We start from the raw sequence: 16,868 nt of genomic DNA, 5'->3' as shown, positions 1-16,868 counted from the left end.
CCCAAAGTGCTGGGATTACAGGCATGAGCCACCGTGCCCAGCCATGACTGTTTTCACTTATTTTTATTATAAAAAATTTCAAAATACACAAAAGAAAAGGTAGAGACTTTCACTCAGCTTCAACAATTACCAAGTCATAGTCAATTTTGTCTCTTCTACATCCTCAACACTCCTCCCTGAATCTAACCGCTCTCCAAATTATTTTTAGGCAAATCAAGCCAGGGTGTTTCAACAGCCCCAGTACAAGTAAGATTCTGATGGATTCCACTGATGCTGAATGTACACATCCTTGGAGACAGGACAGCACAACTCTCTGAGATGGATAGACAACCCCAAACGTAATTCCATCCAAGAGGTTTAATTCTTTCAATCAGCAGTGCTTCCTGAAGTTAACAAGTTCTCCATCTCATTTTCTCCACTAATAGTCTTCAGAAAAGGCCATTTAAGACTTTTAAAAAACAAAAAAAAGAGTGAGACTTCTGATATCCAGTACCCTATGGATGGAGCTTGGAAGTCATCACTCCATCACAACAACAAGTAAAAAGTAGAACAGACTGGAAAAAAAAGAAATCAACAACTCTTCTTTTATCCATGATAAATATGGAGGACACAGGACAAACCACAGTCCCCCACACAGGAAAGAGTGAGGTGAGTACAGGGAGTCACCGCTTACTTCAGCTGAGTCATGAGCAGAAACAACAGGGGGAGCCAGTGCCTGGGTGGGAGACCCTCAACTGTAATTGATAAAACCTGCTGGAGCCTCGGTGCAGACAAGTCTGAGAAGTAAAAACTCCAGGAGGACCCATTCATAGGGCAGCCCCTCACACTTGAGTTTTATCCCAGGAGCTCAAGTAAGTTCTCACGGTAAATATCAGAAAAATTCCCTCATGCTTTCAGCCAAACAAGTGGAAAATGAACCACTTTGAAATATGCCTGAGCACTCTGCTCTTAACTAGTTTCTCCTGAGGGTGGGCCTTGTTAATGAGAGCCACGCTTCCTAGGGTTTTATCTGAGCCTAACTGACCTTGGGGGAGGGAAATGCCCAACTCTAGCCATCCTTTCCCACTTAAGTTGGGGTGGTGGGAAGGCAGAGACTGAAAAGAATTTGTAAAGTTCACAGTCCAGAGGCATAGGCTCACTAAAAGACTGAGACCTACTATAGGTTTTAGGAATGCTTCCGCCACAGCCCCCACTGCCTCACACCTTACCACCACAGCACTAACATCACTAAAGGCCTATTGACAGCAATTCTTTTTATAATATCTGGTACATTATATCTATCATGAAAAAAATTACAAGGCATACTAAACGCAAAAAACATAATTTGAAGAGACAGAGTAAAGCATCATAACCAGACATGGCAGGGATATTGGAAGTATTAGGCCGGAAATGTAATTTAAAATAACAATGACTCGTATGCTAAGGATTCTAACAGATAAAACAGGCAGCATGCACAGATGAGAAACATAATCAGAGAGATGGAAATCCTAAGAAAGAACCAAAAAGAAATGCGAAAGAACAAAAAGAACTGCAACAGAAATGACTAATACCTTTGATAGGTTTATTCCTAGATTGGACACAGCTGAGGAAAGAATCGCTGAACTTGATAAAAACCTCCAAACCTGACTGAAAACAACACAACAGAACTTCAATGACTATGGAACAACTATGAAAAGTGAATATATGCACGATGGGAATATCAGAAAGAGAAGAGAAACAGAAGCAATGCTTCAAACAGTAATAACTCAGAATTTCCCCCAAATTAATGTCAGACACTAAACCACAGGTCCAAGAGCCCAGAAAGCTCCACACAGGATAAATGCCCAAGTGAGAGGGGGAGAGACAGAGGGAAAAAGAGAGAGACTGAGACTATACCTAGGCATATCATTGTCAAACTACAAAAAATTAAATATTTTTTTAATCCTGAAAGAAGTGGGCAGGGGGCACCTTACCTATAGAGGAACAAAGACAGGAATTACACCTGATTTCTCAGATAACATGCAAGCAAGGAGAGTGAAATATTTAGAGAGAATGAAATATTTAAAGTGTTGAGAGAGAAAAACCACCAGCCTAGAACTCTGTACCCCACAAAATTATCCTTCAAAAGTGAAAGAGAAACACTTTTTCAGACAAACAAAAATTGACAAAATTTATGTCCAGAATTGCCTTGCAAAATGTTTAAAAGTTATTTAGAGAGAAAAAAAATAACATAAGTCAGAAACTCAGATCTTCATAACAAAGGAAGAGCACATCAAAGGAATAAATGATGGTAAAATAAAATTTTTCTTATTCTTAATCTGTTTTTTCAAATTAATAGCCCCAGCGTGTTTAATTATGTATATTTATGTGTATATGCTTATGTATGCTTTACATAAGTGAAATGAATGACATCAATGATACAAGGGACAGGAGGGATAAATCAGAATTATAAGGTACTCACACTACCTGTGAAGTGCTGTAGCATTATGTCATTATTTCAAAATGGGCTTGGATTACTTGTAAACATATATTGCAAAAACATTAGAGCAATCACTAAAAAAAAGTGAAAAAGAAAAAACACAAACTGGTATGCTAAGGAGAGAAAGCAATCATAAAATGCTCAGAATCACAAGAGGCAGAAAGAGAGGAGATGAAAGAAGAACAGGGCAACAAACAAAAAACAGTAACAGATACATTAGATATTCATCCTACTAAATCAATAATCACTTTCAACATCAATAGCTTATCATCCAACTATATCAATAATCACTTTCAACATCAATAGCCTAAATGCATCAGTTAAAAGAGATGTTGTCAGAGTGGATCAAAAAACAAGACCCAACTATATGTCATCTACAATAAACCAACTTTCACTATAAAGACACATAAATTAATAAAAGTGGTTTGATAAAAATATATCACGCTAACACTAATCAAAAGAAAGCAAAAACAGCTATATTAATGTCAGAGCAGACTTCCAAGCAAGAAACTTCTCAGGGATAAATGGCATGACATCATGATAAAGAAGTCAATTCTCCAAAAAGGCAACAATCCTTAATGCATAGGCTCCTAACAATAGAGCATCAAACTATGTGAGACAAATACTGATAAAATTGCAACCAGAAAGATGAATCCACTGTTATAATTAGAGACTTCAACACCCTTCTATCAGGAATAGACAAATCCAGCAGGCAGAAAGTGTCAGTAAGAACACAGTTGAACTCAACAATACCATCAATCAACTGGACACAATAGACATCTAGAGACTACTTTATCCAACAACATAATACACATCTTCTCAAGCTCACATGGAACATTCACCAAAATAAAACACATTCTGGGCCATAAAACACATCTTAACAAAATTAAAAGAATATAAATCATCCAGTATCTGCTTTCACACCACAATGGAATTAAACTAGAAATAAGAGAGGCCGGGGCAATGGCTCACACCTGTATTCTCAGTACTTTGGGAGGCTGAGATGGGCAGATCACCTGGGGTCAGGAGTTCGAAACCAGCCTGGCCAACATGGTGAAACCCCCACCTCTACTAAAAATACAAAAATTAGCTGGGCGTGGTGGCCCATGTCTGTAATCCCAGCTACATGGGAGGCTGAGGCAGGAGAACCACTTGAACCCAGGAGGTGGAGGTTGCAGTGAGCCAAGATTGTGCCACTGCACTCCAGCCTGGGTGACACAGCAACACTCTGTCATAACATAACATAACATAACATAACATAGAAATAGCAGAAAGGTAACTGGAAAATTCTAAAATACATGGAGATTAAACATACCTCTAAATAACACAAGTCAAAACAAAGTATTTTAAAATTTCTCTTGAATTAAATAAAAATGAAAATAACTTAGCAAAATTTCTGGAACGCAACAAGAGCAGTACTTAAGAGGGAAATTTATAGCACTGAATGCATATACAGTCATGGGCCACATAATGATGTGTCAGTCAGTGATGGACTGCATATACAACAGTGGTCTCATAAGACTGTAACAATGGTCAGGAGCAATGGCTCACACCTGTAATTCTAGCACTTTGGGAGGCAGAGGCAGGAAGACTGCTTGAGCTCAGGAGTTTGAGATCTGCCTCAGCAACACAGGGAGACCTTGTCTCTACTAACAATAAAACAAATTAGCCAGGCATGGTGGCACAGGCTACTCGGGAGGCTCACTTAAGCCTGGGAGGCTGAGGCTACAGTGTGCCAGTGAAGCTGAAAAATTTCTATCACCTAGTGATGTCACAGCCATCATAACACTATAGGGCAATACATTATTCACATGTTTATGGTGATGCTGGTGTAGGCAAACACACTGCACTGCCAGACATATAAAAGTATGGCACTTACAATTACACCTGGTACATAATACTTGAAAATGATAAAACAATTATTACTGATTTATTCACTATACTTTTTACTATTTTACAGTATTTTCCTTCTACTTATAAAAACACCCTCAGGCAGGTCCTTCAGGAAGTACTGCAGAAGGAGGCATTGTTATCACAAATGATGACAGCTCCATGTGTGTTATTGCCCCTGAAGGCCTTCTAGTGGGGCGATGTGAAAATGAAAGACAGTGATATTAATGATCCTGACCCTGTGTAAGCCTAGGCTCATGTGTTGTGTCTCCATTTTTAACAAAAAAGTTTTAAGGGAAAACAAATATTTAAACAAAAAAAAGCTTGTAGAGTAAGGATATAAAGAAAATATTTCTGTACAGCTGTATAATGTGGGCTTTAAGCTAAGTGTAATTACAAAAGAATCAAGAAGCTAAAAGTTTGTAAAATTAACAAAGTTACAGCAAGCTAAGGTTAGTTACTGAAGAAAAAGTTTAGTGTAGCCTACATGTACAGTGTTTACCAAGTCTACAGTTGTATACAGTAATGTGCTAACTTCACATTCACGCACCACTCACTGACACCCAGAGCAACTTCCAGTCCTGCAAGCACTATGGTAAGTGCCCTATGCAGGTATGCTTTTTATCTTTTAAACTGTATTTTTACGGCCGGGCGCGGTGGCTCAAGCCTGTAATCCCAGCACTTTGGGAGGCCGAGATGGGCGGATCACGAGGTCAGGAGATCAAGACCATCCTGGCTAACACAGTGAAACCCCCTCTCTACTAAAAAATAGAAAAAAAAACTAGCCGGGCGACGTGGCGGACGCCTGTAGTCCCAGCTACTCGGGAGGCTGAGGCAGGAGAATGGCATAAACCCGGGAGGCAGAGCTTGCACTGAGCTGAGATCCGGCCACTGCACTCCAGTTTGGGCGGCAGAGCGAGACTCCGTCTCAAAAAAAAAAAAAAAAAGCATAAAAAGATTATGAACACCTCTATGCCCACATATTTGATAACCTAGATGAAATGGACCAATTCCTTGAATGACAAAATCTTACAAGAAGTAAACACTCTCAATAGGCTACTATCTATTAAAGAAATTGAACCAATAATTTATAACCTTCCAAAACAGAAATCACCAAACCCAGATGGGCTCACCCATAAATTCTACCAAACATTTAAGAAAGAAATACCAATTTCCTATAATCTCTTTCAGAAGACAGAGTCAAAGGGAATACTTCCTAACTCATTCTATGAGGTCAATATCACTTTAATACCAAAACCAGACACAGACATTACAGGGGAGAAAAAACTACAGACCAATATCACTCATGATAGATGCAAAAGTCCTCAACAAATACAAAAAAACCTACTGCTAATATCATACTTCATGGTGAGAAACTGGAAGCTCTCCTGCTAAGATCAAGATGTCCCCTCTCACCACTGCTGTCCAACATCATTCTAGAAGTCCTAATTAATGCAGTAAGACAAGAAAACGAAATAAAAGGCATACTGATTAGGAAAGAAATAAAACTGGCTTTGTTCACAGATGCATGATCATCTATGTAGGAAATCGAAAAGAATGGACAAAGAAACTACTAGACTAATAAGCAATTATAGCAAGACTATAAGATTGAAGATTACTATACAAAAGTTAATTACTTTCCTGTTTTCATCACAAATGAAAAAGGGAACATCACTACAAATCCCACAGACATCAAAAGGATAAAAAGACTACTACGAACAAATTTGGGAGGCCAAGACAGGCAGATTGCTTGAGGCCAGGAGTTCAAGCCAACATGGCAAGACCTCATTTCTACTAAAAATACAAAATTTAGCCAGGCACAGTGGCACATGCCTGTAGTTCTAGCTTCTTGGGAGGCTGAGGGATGAGAAATGCCTGAACACAGGAGGTAGAGGTTGCAGTGAGCCAAGATTGCAAGACTGCACTCCAACCTGAACAACAGAGCAAGACTGTCTAAAAAAAAAAAACGAAAGAAAAGAGGCCGGGCGCGGTGGCTCAAGCCTGTAATCCCAGCACTTTGGGAGGCCGAGACAGGCGGATCACGAGGTCAGGAGATCGAGACCATCCTGGCTAACACAGTGAAACCCCGTCTCTACTAAGAATACAAAAACTAGCCGGGCGAGGTGGCGGGTGCCTGTAGTCCCAGCTACTCGGGAGGCTGAGGCAGGAGAATGGCGTAAACCCAGGAAGCGGAGCTTGCAGTGAGCTGAGATCTGGCCACTGCACTCCAGTCCGGGCGACAGAGCGAGACTTCGCCTCAAAAAAAAAAAAAAAAAAGAAAGAAAGAAAAGAAAGAATACTATGAACACCAATTTACCAGCAACAAATAAGTGGAATTTGAAACTAAAAGCAATACTATTTACATAGCACTCCCAAAAATGAAACACTTAGGTATAAATCTAACAAAATATTAGCAAATTAAATCCAACAAGGTACAGAAATAATTATACATCATAACCAAGTGACATTTATCCCAGGAATGCAAGGCTAGTTTAACATTTAAAAAAAAAAAAGACCTTAATGTACTCCATCACATCACCAGGCTAAAAAAGAAGAAAAAAAAAATCACATGATCTCATCAGACTAAAAAAAAATTTTTTTTTTTTTTTTTTTTTTTTTTTACAAAATCCAATATCCACTCATGACCTTTTTTTTTTTTTTTTTAAACTCAGTAAACTAGGAATAGAGGACAATTTCCTCACCTTGATAAAGAATATCCACAAATGCTGGCAAGAATGTGGAGTAACAGGAACTCTCATTCATTGCTGGCAGGAATTCAAAATGGTGTCGCCACTTTGGAAGACAGTTTGGCAGTTTCTTAGAAAATGAAACATATTCTTACCATCTGGCCCAGCAATCATGCTCCTTGGTAATATCTATCCAAAGGAGTTGAAAACTTACATCTATACAAAAACCTTCACATGGATGTTTATAGCAGCTTTACTCATAACTGCCAGAACTTGGAAGCAATTATGATGTCCTTCAGGGTCAGGCGTGGTGGCTCACGCCTGTAATCCCAGCACTTTGGGAGGCCAAGGAGGGTGGATCATGAGGTCAGGAGATCGAGACCATCCTGGCTGACATGGTGAAACCTCGTCTCTACTAAAAATACAAAAAATTAGCCGGGTATGGTAGTGGGCGCCTGTAGTCCCAGCTACTCGGGAGGCTGAGGCAGGAGAATGGCGTGAACTCGGGTGGTGGAGCTTGCAGTGAGCCGAGATCATGCCACTGCACTCCAGTCTGCGTGTCTCAAAAAAAAAGATGTCCTTCAGACCTTTCAAAGGTTGGAACGTTAATCCAATATCCACTAGTTATAAGACTTAAGATTAAGGGAACTGCTGACAAGAATCTAATTGTGGCTTTTTGGTTTTAATATTACTGATGTGATTTTACATATTTTTATTAAGGGAATGAAAAGATCTTTTCTCTTCCTGATCTATCTTTAACCTTGTATTTAGTAACCTATAAATGACATTCTTTATATAGCACCTTATTCTCCCTGACCCATCAGAATTCAGACAACTTACTAGCTTTTATGCCAATCTGGTTATTTGCATAAAATCAATACAAGTCTGTCCTTCTTATAACCAGGCTATAGTTGGTTATATAAACAAGGTCAAAACAAAACAACCTTAAATGCATACTACTAAGTGAAAGAAGCCAATATGAAAAGGCTAGGTACCGTATAATTACAACTATAATATATGACATTCTGGAAAGAAACCTATGGAGACACTAAAAAGATCAGTAGTTGTCAGAGGTTCAGGGGGAGGGGAGAGGAATAAACAGGTAGAGCACAGGATTTTTAGAACAGTGAAAATGCCGTATGATATTAAAATGGTAGATATGCATCATTACACATTTGTGCAAGTACACAGAGTGGACACCACCAAGAATGAACCCTAGTGTAAACTATGGACTTTGGTGAAAAACGTCAACGTAGGTTCATCAATTGTAGCAGGTGTACTCTGGTGGGGGATGTTGATAATGGCAGAGGCTGTGCATGTTCGGGGAATGGGCTATATGAGAACTCTATCTTCCTCTCAATTTTCCTGTGAACCTAAAACTGTTCTAAAAAGAGCCTTTTGATAAAAGTCAAACCAGGCAGTTGAAAAAATTACGGGGAGGAGGGAATTAGGTGCACATAATTAAGCATAACAATTTCATGCCCTCATTTTCCTAAAAACATAAAGACAACAAGTAGGTCTTACTTGATTTCCTTCACAGGTACTTTCTTCTGAAGAAGCTGCTGTACCATAGCTTTTTCTGAGGGAAGCAAAATTAATAAAGCTTCACCATCCTCTTTGTACCTAAACAAAAAGAAACAAAAACTTTAACACATCAATGTAATCTGCATTTTACATTGTAACAGTGTGATGAATAGTAAACATGGAAACCAGTTCATCTAACCATTAAATATCAGAGACTGGCTTTTAATCTCTAATAACAGAAAACTAGGACTCTGAACACCTCATATCATTTTCATCACTAGTTATCATTCCTAGTGACTTTCAGGCTGTTCCACAGAAGATGATCTAAATTCTAAGAAAGAAATCAATTAAAGAGATTTTCTTAAATAGCTCTCTATCCATATAACAAGGAGACAATTTCTCACTCAAGCCACTAGAGGATCATAATAAAGTTAATCTCTGAATAAATACGGCACCCAATATATACTTTAAAAAAAAAAACAATTCCTTTTCCTGGGGGTTTTATTTACACCTTGGAAGTAAAATCGTCCTGAACCATTAGTTATAAGAAATAGATCTGTTCGGCCAGGCGCGGTGGCTCGTGCATGTAATTCCAGCACTTTTGGGAAGCCGAGGCAGGTAGATAACCCAAGATCAGGAGTTTGAGATCAGCGTGGCCAACGTGGTGAAACCTCATGTCTACTAAAAATGCAAAAATTGGCTGGGCGTGGTGGCGGGTGCCTGTAATCCCAGCTACTAGTGAGGCTGAGGTAGGAGAATTGCTAGAACCCAGGAGATGCAGGTTGCAGTGAGCTGAGATGACGCCACTGCACTCCAGCCTGGGCAACAGAGCAAGACACCGTGAAGGGGAGGGAGGGGAGGGGAGGGGAGATCTTATTCCATGCTGCATCTTCAGAAATTTGTACTGACATGGGCCACAAAACATCCTGTAGTTACTAAGCTTCTTGTGCTACTTGCATACAGATTTTCCCAATACCTTAATGTCAGCCATTACATACAAGCAGTAAAACAGAGAACACAATTGGATACTAGGAGAAATTTTTTAAATAAAAAGAAGAAAAAAATCTCAAAACGAATCTCACCGGGATTCATACTGTAAAATGTGAGGAGCAAATAAACCTTTTACTGAGAAACTTTGTTGTGGGCATAAACTGTAAAGAACATAAAGAAACAGAAGATGAAAATCCCTGTCTCCAGTGATCTAATGTTCCTGTTAACTAGAAAAAACACACACACAGGCAAGAGAGTCAAGAGAACAGTCACAAAACAGTAAATAAGTAGGTGCAAAAGGACAACCATAGGCAATAAACACCACCAACTCAGAAAGGAAAAGAGGCCACTCGGGGTTAGCCAGAGAAAAACAAAAATACGTCACAAAATATGAAATGAAATTTCAGGTGGGCCTTGAAGATGGAAAAGAGTTTAAAGCTGTCCCCCTGGGCAGTACTGGACTAAACCAGCCATGCAGCCAGAAGTCATTAGCATCTAAAGTGGTGAAGAGAATAAGGTACTACAAAGGAGGAGAATGGCATAAACAAGGGAGTGGAAGCCAGAAAATACAAAGAAAATGTATTAAAGAGTGAACAAGAAAAAGAGAAATTCCACTGAAGCCAGGGTACACAAACAGCAGGAAAGACTGCTAGAAAGGTACATTAGAGCCTGTTTTCAGAGGCCCCAGAATGTCTCTGCATACAGAGACTGAATACCACCAATATGTAAGTAGAATTTTGTCATCAAATTCTGGAAGGAAAAACTGGCTTTGAATACTGAGAGGTGGCACTCCTGGAGAAACTAACATCTAAACTGAGACCTAAAGAATAATTAGGAATTAATCTGACATTAGGGGAAGGGATATAGATGAGGTAGTCGAGTTTTCCATGGGCTAAGGCACCATTTGAGAGTCCATTGGATACTTTCATCTTCTTCATGCCTACTTGCTTTTCTAGTCAACAGAGGGGACAGAGTGACGCTGAACATACAATTTACTACTTTCACCAATTATCTGTTTAGAACTGAAAGACTAGTACCAAATACCTTCCTCATAGTATTTTAACACAGAATAATATGACTCACTTCATCTTCGTTCACTAAAAAAAATCATGAATTTAAAGCAGACCCCTAAGCAGTATGGGACCAAACCGTGTGTGAAGGCAGCATTTACTACTACATGAAGCAGTGAGGTGACACACTGAGCAGACAAGTTAACGGACAGACGTTATGTCTGAAGCTCCCAGACTCCACCAAGGAAAGATTACAGGTCCAAAGAGGACAGGAATCAGTTAATGCTAACTCCTAAGCAGTATACTTCCAAAATGCCCTTGAGGCAGCCAGACTCTTGAGGTTAAGCGAATTACCTTCAGAAGTAGAAAGGCTTATTCTGTCTGGAACCATTAGGAAGGAGGAGAACAGTGGGTTGAGGGCTACGCAACAGTCAACCCTTTTAATACTCTACATTCAAGTTCAGGGATGGCAAGATGAAATAAATAGGCCCACAAATCTACATAGGGCAAGAACTGTGGCAAAGAGGTAAGAGAACCTAGGAGATCAAAAAGGCATTCACTCAATGTTCTCTCATGTTCCAACTGACTCCTAGAAAGGAATAATAAGGCTAGTCACACCTCTGTTCATCTCATCTACTCATTCCCAGGGAGAACCTGGGAGGATGAGTCAAGACTAAAGTCACAAAGGGTCCATGATCAAACCTTTTAAAGCCTCAGCTAACAGAATATATGTAGAAGGCTACACAAGGTTAAGACAAATAGCAACAGCGGAATTTTAGAAGAAAAAGACTCCCAATGGAAAATGGAAAATGGAAAATACCCAAAGTCAAATCCATAAGGCAACTACCTATTAAAAAGATCATTGGCCATTTTACCTATTTTACATTACACACATCTTTTCCCTGAAACAACATAAACCACAAGTTATCTCCCACACGCTAATACCAAAAGTTCTCCAGTAAGCTTTTATTCTAGAATAAAAGCACTTTTTAAAAGAAGGCATAAGTACATTTCACTTTTTAAAAAAATGCTTGCAAGAATACAGTCTGTTTACCCATGAGTGAGCTTTTAGATTTCAAAAGCAATATTCAAGGCCCAAGGCTAAACACATAAGAAATAAGTGTTCTTCAAAAGATCTACACTTTAGGCCTGGAGCGGTGGCTCACGCCTGTAATCCAGCACTTTGGGCAGCTGAGGCAGGTAGATCACGAGGCCAAGAGATCGAGACCATCCTGGCCAACATGGTGAAACCTCGACTCTACTAAAAATACAAAAATTAGCTGCACATGGTGGCACATGCCTGTAGTCCCAGCTACTGGAGAGGCTGAGGCAGGAGAATCATTTGCACCTAGGAGGCAGACGTTGCAGTGAGCAGAGATCATGCCACTGCACTCCAGCCTGCAAACAGAGCAAGACTCCGTCTCAAAAAAAAAAAGATCTACACTTCAAAACTACATTTAGACATATTTGTTTTCAAAACATATTTATTTCAAATTGATAAATTGTATTTATCATGTACAACATGATGTCTTAAGAGTTTATACACATTGTGGAATAGTTAAGTCTAGCTAATTAAAATATGTATCACCTCACAGAGTTATCATTTTTGTATAGAGAACATTTAACATCCACTGTCAGCATTTTTCAAGAATACAATACAGTATTATTAACTAGTCACCATGACAAATTATTTTAAGAGACAGTCTACGGAGGCTGAGGCAGGAGAATGGCATAAACCCAGGAGGCGGAGCTTGCAGTGAGCTGAGATCCGGCCACTGCACTCCAGTCCGGGTGACAGAGCGAGACTCCGCCTCAAAAAAAAAAAAAAAAAAAAAGAGTCTAGCCACCTGATAAAAAGCATCTGAAACAAAATTTCATTTTCGCCATCAATATCAATACTGAATTTATGTAGCTCTTCCAAATTTATGAAGAATTTTTTTGTATTAATATATAAATTTGCAGATCTTGAAAGCAAGCAACCAGCAGGAAGTAGCAATACAAAACAGTATTCCTGAGCGCCCAGGAGGTTGGCCTAAAATCAGCTACTTACTAAATATCAGAGACTTTAAACTTCTAAATCCACTACTTTTTCAGTTATATCAGGATTCCCTCCAGAAACAAGAATACTCAACAGATTGGTCATGATTGTCTAGCTGATATCAGGAAGCTTATCTCCACATCCTGCAACTCACTAGTATTTCTAGTTAAAACAGGAATCCAGACCATTGGCTTGGGTATACAAGGTAATTCTTCCACTGAAATAACCTTCAAACAAACTAGAGCCAGAGGCAGGAAAAAAGCCCTGCCATTCTGGCAATAATTTGCCTTCTACCCATAAGCTAATAATCTTTAACTACTCAAATTCAGATTCTCCAACACATCACCTCCATTCTAGTTGGGTCTTTAATTGTCCCTTAAACTTTGCTCATTCATCCTTTCCACTATCGTCCTACCATGGTCTGTGATATGCCATTCACAAGTTCCAAGCCACCCTCAGTTCTCTTAGCCTGGTTCTCCATGTTACAAGTCAGGTTACAGAAAGTTTATTTATAACAATCCCATTTTTGTAACTAGAAAAAATATACACAGATGTACAAGAAAAAAACATTTCTAAGTGGTGGATTTTAGGTGACTTTAATTGTTTTGTCATTATAGTCTAGAATCTGTATAGTGAATAAGCATTATTTTTGTAATACAAGTTATTAAAAATAAGTTTTTTAAAAAACAATGCTTTTAAGACCTACATCTTTTGTTTCACTCCTACCTCATTTAACATACATCCTAGTACTACTAATATTAGTATATTTCCTTATCTTGATTATTAAATTTGAGGACATGTATACATTTGTCGTGTGTCCTTAACACATGCACAACAAATATTTGTGAGTGAACACTAGAAGCTTTATTAGCAGATAAACTCTAGACTTGGCCAGGCACAGTGGCTCACACCTGTAACCCCAGCACTTTGGGATACCAGGCAGATGGATCATCAGTCAGGAGTTTAAGCCCAGCCTGGCCAACATGGTAAAACCCCATCTCTACTAAAAGTACAAAAATTAGCCAGGTGTGGTGGCGCACCCTGTAGTTCTAGCTACTTGGGGGGCTGAGACAAGAGAATCACTTGAACCCAGGAGGCGGAGGTTGCAGTGAGCCAAGATCACGCCACTGCACTCCAGCCTGGGCAACAGAGCAAGACTCAGTCACCAAAAAAAAAAAAAAAACACCAGATTTAGTCAAAAGAACTGGGTTCTAGTCCTGTTATACTATTAGCTGTGTAACTTCAGATAAAATAAATCACTATTTACTACATTTTCTTATTTCTACATTATACAATTGACTGATTTATGTCCCTTTAGGATCTAAAACTACAACTCTGACTAGTGATTTGCTAGTCACTGCTCACAATACAACAATCAAGAGGTGGAGAAAGGGAGACATTTGTTAGTTATGCTCTACTACTGCACAGTCCTCTCTTTTTCCTGCCCTGTATCTCCTTCTATTCTCCCCGTACCTCAGCCTTACCTGTGACAACCATCCCCAAGATTTCATGTCACTGGGGGAGAACAGTGCAGTCTGTTATGCACATGCAGAAAGACAGCCATAAGGGATCTGAGTTCACCTGTTCTGTTCCTCCTGCACAACATGGTACAAAGGAGACCTTATTCCAGGAAAAAGGTTATCTCTGACTTACAGAATGTCTGAAGATTCTATACTAGATTTAAAAAAGGAAAAAAGAACAGGTTTGGAAATATTCTGGGGAAAAGAAAGTCATCTACACCGTAAGACCTCAAATAACACACAGGTATACCATGTCAGGCCCAACAGTGACAAATGAAGTTCACCGTAAGTAATTAGAAAGAAACCAAGCTGGCTAATACATATTGCATGGAAAGCTTCTAGCAAACTGATTAAGAACAAGGATTTATGGGGTTCACAGAGAAAGGGTAGAAATCATTAAATTCTATCAACTTTGTCTCCAGAAAAGATTTTTTTTAAAAAAAAAAAAAGGCTAAATTGTAACAGATTAAGAATAAAAAGAAACTTCAAATGAAAGCAGTACTGATATTACCTAAAATTATCCTTCCAGGAAATAACACAGTTAGATACGATTAACCCCATTTTACCAGAGAACAAGCCGAGGCTTAGAGAAGTTAAAGACTTGTCCAAGGGTACATGGTCATTAGGTGACAAAGTCAAATTCAAACCTCAGATTCTTGACTTTCTAAAGGCAGTGATGGAACAACTACAGGATGTCTATCTCTCATAGTCCAAAGAAAGAAAACGCATACACTCTTAGTTTGTCTTCATGACCACAAATGTCAACAAATTTAAAGACATCTACCTTTCTTCTCCCAGTAACTGGCTCTCATGCATTCTAGAAGCCCTGCATGGGAGCAGCAGGGCTGCTCCATTAGATGTAATCCATTAGATGTAAACAGCTGGATCAGGGCACAACTGGCAAGAATGAGTTCTAGAGTCAGAAAGACCTAAGCATAAATCCCAGGCCTGATACTTACTAAACTGAGAAATTGTAGACATAATCTACCTTAAAGTCACTGAGAAAGAGTTTCCTAATACGAGAACCTCTTTCATGAGTTGTTCGATGAGCTAGAGTTCATTCATACAAATATTTACTGAGTTTGGGAAGTAAAAGGCTAAACCACAGTCTACTCCTTCTCTGTGTAGTACAGGGGTGGGAGGTAGGAAAGAGGATGCCCTGCGCTCTCTACACCCCAATAAAAGTGATATGGTCAAATCTCCTAGAAAACATTAATGACAGATCTCCAGGGAAACAAACATTTGCTACGTGAGAGTTCTCACCTATGAGAGGCTTTTAATAGGATGTACCACGGCTGTTCACAATTTATGGATTTGAAAGTATGCTTCTCTGGTGGGCTTTGTAACCAAGTATACAAATAGTCCATCTATTCAAGTGTCCATCTAAGCTACACATTATTTAGAGTCTTCTATGTTAACCTGGGCCAGAGCTTGCCCTAATTTGGCAAGAAAATAACCAGGGAGCTATAATGGAGATCCCACACCTCTTCCTATTTCACCTCTACCTCAGGATTGCTTTTATCCTTGTAATCAGTGGTAAAATTCAATGTTGGGTGTGGCAGGCAGCTTATAAAACAACTCCCAATAATCTGCACCTCCTGGTATTGACACCCTCGTGTAGTACCCCAACAAGAAATAGAACTGACATGCAGCCACCGGGATGTTACATGAAAGATGGACTGCGACTTCCAAGTCTAGGTCATGAAAGACATTACTGCTTTATCTTCCTCTCCCTCAGCTATCATTTGCCCTCTCTGATGAGGTCAGTTACCATGTTGTGGCTATCCTGTGAAGAAGACCACATGAAAAGGAACTGAGAGGCCGGGCGCGGTGGCTCAAGCCTGTAATCCCAGCACTTTGGGAGGCCGAGACGGGCGGATCACGAGGTCAGGAGATCGAGACCATCCTGGCTAACACGGTGAAACCCCGTCTCTACTAAAAATACAAAAACTAGCCGGGCGAGGTGGCGGGCGCCTGTAGTCCCAGCTACTCCGGAGGCTGAGGCAGGAGAATGGCGTAAACCCGGGAGGCGGAGCTTGCAGTGAGCTGAAATCCGGCCACTGCACTCCAGTCCGGGCGACAGAGCGAGACTCCGCCTCAAAAAAAAAAAAAAAAAGAAAGAAAGAAAAGGAACTGAGAGATGCCTCTGACCAACAGCCAAGGAGGAAATGAATCTGGAAACAACTATGTGAATAAATCTGAGAATGAATGCAACCCTAGTTGAACCTCAAACGACCATGTGACACCTTCATTACAGCCTTGTGATAGACTGAGAGCCAGAGGACCCAGATGAACCACACTGGCTGGGTTCCTGACCCACAGAAGCTGCAAGATAATAAATGGTTATTGCGATAATAAATGGTTACTGCTTTAAGCCACCAAGCCACAGGTCAATTTGTTACACAACAATAAATTAACATATTAGGATAATTAACATATTAGGTAAGATCTGATTCGTGAGTCTGAATCACTATCTCAAATGTCTAACTACATGTCAGGTCCTGTTCTAAGCACTTAGGGTATATCAGTATACTAGACAAACATTGCTGCCTTTATGGAACTTACAATCAAGGTGAAAAGCAATGTAAAAATACACTAAGTAAATACTCTAGTATATTTGAAGGTGATAAAGGACTTTGGAAAAAGGAATGTCGAGCCGGGTGAAAAGGAGTGGTAGGGGAGGGTAAGGAAGACAGGCATGTGGATACTTGAGGAAAATGCATTCCAGCAGAAAAGACAGAGCGCCAGTAT

At 39.7% G+C, this 16,868-nt stretch overlaps 1 protein-coding gene across 1 annotated transcript in view; it reads right to left on the bottom strand.

The window, feature by feature from the left end:
* The window catches only part of DDX10 (DEAD (Asp-Glu-Ala-Asp) box polypeptide 10), a 285,003-nt gene that overhangs the window by 233,711 nt on the left and 34,424 nt on the right, over nucleotides 1–16,868 (bottom strand). The window contains exon 10 of the mRNA XM_011926680.1: nucleotides 8,560–8,658. Coding sequence (XP_011782070.1) covers nucleotides 8,560–8,658 — 99 coding nt within the window. The remainder of the gene's footprint in view (nucleotides 1–8,559; nucleotides 8,659–16,868) is intronic.

This window comes from Colobus angolensis, unplaced genomic scaffold, assembly GCF_000951035.1.
Source record: "Colobus angolensis palliatus isolate OR3802 unplaced genomic scaffold, Cang.pa_1.0 Scaffold7, whole genome shotgun sequence".
NCBI lineage: Eukaryota > Metazoa > Chordata > Mammalia > Primates > Cercopithecidae > Colobus > Colobus angolensis.
Note: the sequence above shows the minus strand (reverse complement) of the source record. Positions and strands in the feature narration are given on the sequence as shown.